Source organism: Macaca nemestrina, chromosome 15 (assembly GCF_043159975.1).
Source record: "Macaca nemestrina isolate mMacNem1 chromosome 15, mMacNem.hap1, whole genome shotgun sequence".
Taxonomy (NCBI): Eukaryota; Metazoa; Chordata; class Mammalia; order Primates; family Cercopithecidae; genus Macaca; species Macaca nemestrina.
In genome coordinates, this window is record NC_092139.1 from 114433009 (window position 1) to 114440361 (window position 7353).

Below are 7353 nucleotides of genomic sequence, written 5' to 3' on the forward strand. Positions count from 1 at the left end.
AAAAATACAAAAATTAGCTGGGCATGGTGGCGCGTGCCTGTAGTCCCAGCTACTAGGGAGGCTGAGGTAGGAGAATGGTTTGAACTCAGGAAGTGGAGGCTGCAGTGAGCCGAGATTGTGCCCCTGCACTCTAGCCTGGGCGACAAGAGTGAAACTCCATCCAAAAAAAAAAAAAAGAGAAAGAGAAAAAAATCAAAAGAATAATATTTTGTGATATGTGGAAATTCTATGAAACTTAAATTTCAGTGTCCATAAATAAAGTTTCATTGGCAGATGGCCACACCCACTCACTGTCCACTGCCTAGGCTGCGTCTGCTGGACAGAGACTGTGGTTGCCAGGGCCTGAGGTGGTCACCAGCAAGCCCTCAATGGGAAGTCTGCTGCCCCACATTCTAGAGCACCAGGACGGGAGTCCAGACTCAGCACCACTACAGCGATTCAGAAAGGGCAACGGGGACTTTCACAAAACCTGCTGCCCTACACAGTTGTACACGGCAAGTGGCAGTGACCTGATGATGCCTGGGACTAAGGAGAAATGGATTCCTGGTGCCAGACAGGAAAAAGGAAAAGCAAAGGTGGGCGGGGAGAAGAGGCAGTGCCCTGAGAGAGGACAGAAACTAACACTCCAGCACACACAGTGACAACACTGAACTTGTGTCTTAGGAATTACCTGCAGCTTCCAAACCGTACAGCGCTTTCTTCTGCTCCTCCTCCAGCTGCTGCTTGCTTTGCCTGCAAACAAAGCATCTGAAAGACAAGAATATCATCACCTTTTAAATATGGAGCTGCAGGTGCAGTGCGTATGCTTGACACATACAGATGTATTTACATTCTTTTCACATACGAAAAAGTTCCATTTCAAAAGCTTAACTAAAAATATTTTTTGGGGCCGGGCGCGGTGGCTCAAGCCTGTAATCCCAGCACTTTGGGAGGCCGAGATGGGCGGATCACGAGGTCAGGAGATCGAGACCATCCTGGCTAACCCGGTGAAACCCCGTCTCTACTAAAAAATACAAAAAAAAAAAACTAGCCGGGCGAGGTGGCGGGCGCCTGTAGTCCCAGCTACTCGGGAGGCTGAGGCAGGAGAATGGCGTAAACCTGGGAGGCGGAGCTTGCAGTGAGCTGAGATCCGGCCATTGCACTCCAGCCTGGGTGACAGAGCGAGACTCCACCTCAAAAAAAAAAAAAAAAAAAAAAAAAAAAATATTTTTTGGCGTATTAATTAGAGGTTTCAGAATGAGACCTACTTTTAAAATGACACATTCAACATGTCCTTCTCTAAAAGGTTTGGACATGAGGAGAAGCACAGCATGAGGACGCTGAGGTGCCACCTGGAGTCGGTGTCTGCCTGGCCCTGCAGTAACATAGCCTGGCTGGGAGAAGGGACCCAGGCACTGGTTCCTCCCGCGGACTCCTGGGATGAGGACTCATTGACTTTCAGATAACAAATCATACAGGGCTTATCTGTTCCAGTCAATAACAAGCAAATAACTCAGAACCATTGGCTTACAACTTAGTCATTCGTCTGGCACATCCTGCTGGTCTTGGGGGCTGCTGGATTCACACTGTCAAGCAGGACAAGTGTGTGCACGGGTGGAAATCGCTATCAGCCGCCGAGTTCTTTAATGCAGTGACGCAAACGGCATCTGCCTCTAAATATTCTCATTTTACGGTCTCAAATTCTTCACTTAAAAAAGGAAAGGAGCTAGGAGAAGGAGGTTCTGAAGTCTGCATGACTTGAAAGGACAAAGTGAATGTCCTTCACAAAGGCGCAGCTGTCCCCACAGCCCCGTGTCCTCAGCCCCAGGCAGAGCAGAGACGGGATGACCATTCAGGCGCCCTCCATGGCGCCGCTAGTGAGGTCATGCGGCCTGGGACAACGGCGTTTAGATTTATTTAAGGTTCTGTTTACACTGGTCGGATATTACTGAGTACACTGTGTGGGGGTAGGGGGCGGGGATACACCAGGTGAGAGGGGTCACTGCTTGTTCATTCACGTATACACCATTGCAGAGCCTGCACTGGCCAAACCGGGAGAGCACAGCGTTCTCAGCTGTGGTTGACTCCACTCAGCCTCCCCTCCCTGGCGGGACGCCGCTTTCCCTTTGCGTCGCCTCTCCCCGGGCGGCTGCCCTGGCTCTGCCCCCTAACCCCTGGCACCAGCCCTTGTCGCCAGCTCAAGCCTTCTTGCTGAGGGTCCCCTGCCTTCCTGTGGGGTTGAGGGTGTGCCTGGCCTGGGCTCTGCTTACTGTAGAGTGGGCTCCTGCCTTGGAGCACGGGGCTAACATGGGTGAGGGTCTCAGCCAGGGGTGCGGACAGGAGGGTCGCTGCTGAGAGCACACACTCCAGCCAGCTCTGCCAACAGTCCTGCCACCAGCGCCCTGCACACACACGGTCACCGAGAAGGCATCTGCCATCCTTTCCTGCCTGCATTTTTTCTCCATTAGGCCCCCGCAGGGTGCAAAGGGAACCCCGGCAGGGGCAGACCCTGTGCTCGGCCCCCACTCCAACAGTGGGTGTGGGACCCTCCCCCAGAGTCCTCATCCCTGGCACAGAAGCGGCTGCCTGAGCAGGCCATGAGGACAGAGATGGTGACAGCAAGCCCCACGCACGCCTAGGCCATCATGGGCATCAACAGGCATCGTGTCTCTGGGCACGCTGCATCCAGCACCCTCCGCCACATTTGGAAAATACTTCCGCATTCACCTTCCTAATCGGTCTGCTTTATTTCCGGTCATTTGCAAGAGAAACACACACAAAAATGCACTTACCCTGCCCGGCAGGGTTTCCCATCCCTTGGAGATCCCACTGTGTGTTGTGCAGGGAGGAAGGACACTGTCCCTTCATAGCAGTGGTGGGAGAGAAAGGTCTTTAAACCTGGAAACAGAGTGCAGCGAAGAAAAAACGTCCACAAGGGTCCTTGCTCGGTGAGGATGCCGTGCTGGGCAGTGTCAGAAACGTTGCTGAAACTGCATCTGCCTAAACTGTCTGCCGGAGGGAGAGGCCAGGCCTGCTTCAGGCAATGTCACCACCGAGGGCAGTGGCAGGATCTCTACCCTCCCGCGGGATAACAGCACGTCTAGTCATGGTGCTGGCGCCTTCTGACACCCACTGATGCTGGGACAGTCAGGGCTCTGGCCACTGTCGACGCCAGCAAAGCAGGGCCTTTGCCATCAGCCACCCCGTGTAGCCTCGATGATGTGGCCTGTGGGCTCCAGTGGCTCAGGGTCATCCCCTCCACCCCTTCATGAGGGTTGGCGATGCCCCCACCTGCCCCAGGGCGTGGCCCCCACTGGGGTCAGCCACAGCCCCTGTGACATCCTAAAGAGCTCAGGACAGAGGCCAGGGCCGCTGCCACCCAAAGTCTGGGGCCGCCCTCCAGGCAAATGTGTGTGCTGTCCATGGGCTGCCTGCAGCCTGGCACCCAGGGCTGTCTGCGAAACACCACCCAGCAGGATAGCAGGGACTGGGCAGGAGGCAGGAGGGGGGCCCTGGGGCGCCGTAGGCCACACCAGGAACCTGGCCGTGTCCTGAGTGTCTCAGGGCGACATCATTCCTCCCTGTCTGATGCTGGGGCTGGTGCTGCCCTGTATGACATCTGGGGTGGCAGTGACAGCCTGCAGGGAGCCCACCCCCAACCTGACCCCAACATACAGAGGCCTCCATCCTCCCCACACATCCCCGCCCGCAGACGGCAAGCCCGCAGCCAGTGTGCACCGCCCAGGGTCGGGGAAGCTGCCGGCAAGAGCGGTCTGGCTCCCAGGACATCTGTGCCTGAAACTCAGCTCCCAACTGTCCCCAGGACAGCCCTGCCTGTGGGTCTTGGACCTGGCATGGGCCAGGTGCCTGGAATGCACTCAGTAGGCGGGCCCTTCCAGGCTGCAGCTCCGCCTCCCTGCATGGTGGCTCTGGCCTCTCTCCCTGCTCCTCCCATGGGGGTCCCACGAGGACATCGTGTCCATGGCCCTGGGAGGAGGCCGACCCACCAGTCAGCAACCTTCCAAGCCAGCTCCCCGCTCAAGTGCAGGGCGCTGGGGGGCAGTGGCCTCATCACCCAGATGCAGCCTCCAGGGTGACGCCTCACTGGCTTCTGACGTCCCGGGTTCTGTCTGCCCCTAGATGGGTCCCCAGATGTCCTACCGGCACCTAAAACTCCACTTGGCTTAACAGAGTATGTCATTTCCACAGGCTCGTTCTCCTTCAGGGCCCTCTGTACTGCCCCAGAACAGCCGGACGCTTTCCGCCTCACAGCCACTGAACCCAAACCCGCCTTCTTGAAAGCATCTCAGGCCCTGTGGCCGGGATGGGGATCCCGAGACCCGGGAGGCCTCTCCTGCCTTGGGGCTCTCATCCTGGTGGGAGGGACAGAGCTGCAGCCACTGCCTGCGGTGATGGGCTGAGGGCCAAGGGAGGGCCAGGCATGCAGGGGGCTGCCTGCCACCCCACCCCAGCAGGCAGGGACAGGGAGGGGGCGTCCCAGGGGCCTTGCTGGGCAGAGCCACACTGGGCTCAACAAAGGGCAGTTGGGCGAATGGCACAACCCAAACTGCTTCCTAAAATTCTCATGGCTTCTCTCATTTTCTCGGTATTACCTTTCTTAATAAGCCTTAGATAAATACCTAACTTTTCCATTTCTTAGGTTTTAATTTTCAAGCCACACTAGTTTTTTAATTTCGTTAGATCTTTTTAAGCTTCGTAAAGTTTGCCAAATTACTATTTCTTTCTCTCATATGAAAAGGGTTAAGATTTCAGTATTAGGAATTACTCGATTTAATTTGATACAGATGTATCTGAAAGCGAACTGTAAAGAGCCGGGAAAGTCAACTGGGCAGTGAGAATGGCACACCTCACGGTCTACATCTTCTTTTCTCTTCTCTTTTCTTTTTTTCTTTTCTTTTGAGACTGGGTCTGGCTCTGTCGCCGCAGCTGGAGTGCAGTGGCCCAATCTCTGCTCACTGCGGCCTCTACCATCTGTGCTCAAGGGCTCCTCCTGCCTCAGCATCCTGAGTAACTGGGGTGCCTGGCTAATTTTGTTTTTAATTTCTGTCGAGATGGGGTCTCCCTATGTCGCCCAGGCTAAAATTCTACTTTTCTTTTTTCTGAGACAGAGTCTCGCTCTGTTGCCCAGGCTGAAGTGTAGTGGCATGATCTCGGCTCACTGCAGCCTCTGCCTCCTGGGTTCAAGCGATTCTCCTGCCTCAGCCCCCTGAGGAGCTGGGACTATAGGCGCCACCACCATGCCTGGCTTGTTTTGTATTTTTAGTGGAGACAAGGTTTCACCATGTTGGCCAGGCTGGTCTTGAACTCCTGACCTCAGGTGATCCACCTGCCTCGACCTCCCAAAGTGCTGGGATGACAGGCGTGAGCCACTGCCCCTGGCTAATTCTATGTATTTTTAAAGTTCTCCTTTTCCAGCATTTAAAAGCTGCTGATGTTGCACCCACTGCCTGACGCGTGCAGACTGCAACTCTTACATAGTCTGAGCTCAAACCAGCGTTCATTTCTGGTTCATTCTAAGCTCTGTGGTTGGGCAACAGGTTACCACCATCTGGCCCGAGGCCCCAGCAGCAGCCCCGGGAGCCTGGGGGACCTGTGTGTTCCGAGGCCCGCCCGGACCTGCCATGTTGGATGCTTTGGGTTCTTCCAAGCCCTCCAGAGGATGCTGGTGCCCACCACAGTCTGAGGATCCCTGGGCTCAAGGAAGAGTGAGGCAGGATAAGGGCAACCTGTCTGTGCCTGTTTTCTCAGTGATGCAGGAGTACCTGCTGGGGCGAGAAGAGCACTGTGCAGAATGAAAGCTTTTGGGCTTCGGGGAGCGCAGTGTGGCATTCGCTCACACTCGTCCTTCTCTGTGCCCGCCGCGGCCTAGCCGTAGGAAGGCAGAATCTTGCCTGTTTTTTTCATGGACACGTCCCTGCATCAAAAACCAGGCCCGGCATAAAGCAGGGGCTCAGTAAATACGTGCTGGTGAGTGTATTTCACTTACGTGGCTAGCTATGGTGTAACTCCAACAAAACCACGAAACCTCATTGAATGAAGTAAAGGATACTTGCACCTGAAGTTACGGACAAGCTTCCGCACAGATATCCCAGGCTGAATTTCTGCACAAAGTTCTTGCCACTTTGACTAATAAGCTCACAGTGATTATAAAACTATTGTTTTCCAAGTCGGGCGTGGTAGCTTACGGTTATAATCCCAGCACTCTCGGAGGCCGAGGTGGGCAGATTGCTTGAGCTCAGGAGTTTGAGACCAGCCTGGGCAACAGGGCAAAACCCTGTCTCTACAAAAATATACCAAAAACAAAAAAATTAGCTGGTCAAGGTGGCGTGTGCCTGTAGTCCCAATTACTTGGGAGGCTGAGGTGGGAGAATCGCTCGAGCCCGGGAGATTAAGGCTGCAGTGAAGTGTGATCGTGCCACTGCACTCCAGCCTGAGTGACAGAGGGAGGCTGTGTCTCAAACAAAATTTTTTTTTTTTTTGAGACAGAGTCTCGTTCTGTCGCCCGGGCTGGAGCGCAGTGGCCAGATCTCAGCTCACTGCAAGCTCCACCTCCCAGGTTTACGCCATTCTCCTGCCTCAGCCTCCCGAGTAGCTGGGACTATAGGCGCCCGCCACTTTGCCCAGCTAGTTTTTTGCATTTTTTAGTAGAGACGGGGTTTCACCGTATTAGCCAGGATGGTATCGATCTCCTGACCTTGTGATCCGCCCGTCTCGGCCTCCCAAAGTGCTGGGATTACAGGCTTGAGCCACTGCGCCCAGCCAAAATTTTTAAAATATATTTTAAAAAACTATTTTTTTCCAGTTAATACTTCCACTTGACCTGTGTGGGGCAGCCTCTGTCACCTGCCTACCAGATGTGAGAGGCTGGTGGCCTGGCGTCTCGGGGTTCCAGCATCTGGGGCTCTGGAGTGAACTTCATCTGTCATGGTGTCTATTCTGTGGCTTACGCCTGGGTCCAGGGGGCAGGATCTGGTTCAGAGCAATCCAGGTTCCAGTCCAGACCCCACCACATTCTGGCCACGGCACATTTCATGAGGCCCTTAGCTTCCCGTGTGTAAGCAGGTGGGGGCCCACCTCTGACGGTGCTTCGTGGATTCAGTCAGGTAACGTCTGTGAAGGCAGCAGAGGCACGACCAATGCGGGGCGAGTCTGCATGATTCTGAGTTACCTGAAAAGTCGTATCTGGCAAGACCCAACCATCGTTTCTTCTCACTGTCCTTGATGATGTCCCCGTAGAAGCCATAGCCCAGCAGGGACACGGAGTAGCGGAGGAGTGTGCTGTTGTGGTGGACGGAGGACACATCCATGGCCAGCGAGTCCCCTGTGGGAGAGAACAGCCATGAGGGAAGACAG

At 54.7% G+C, this 7353-nt stretch overlaps 1 protein-coding gene across 2 annotated transcripts in view; it reads right to left on the bottom strand.

Annotated features, from left to right (window-relative positions):
• The window catches only part of LOC105489794 (ceramide kinase), a 55068-nt gene that overhangs the window by 8071 nt on the left and 39644 nt on the right, over positions 1–7353 (bottom strand). For both annotated transcript variants that reach the window (XM_011754878.2, XM_011754879.2), the window contains exons 8-10: positions 7169–7321; positions 2772–2877; positions 671–747 (exon numbers count right to left, since the gene is read on the bottom strand). In XM_011754878.2, coding sequence (XP_011753180.1) covers positions 671–747; positions 2772–2877; positions 7169–7321 — 336 coding nt within the window. The remainder of the gene's footprint in view (positions 1–670; positions 748–2771; positions 2878–7168; positions 7322–7353) is intronic.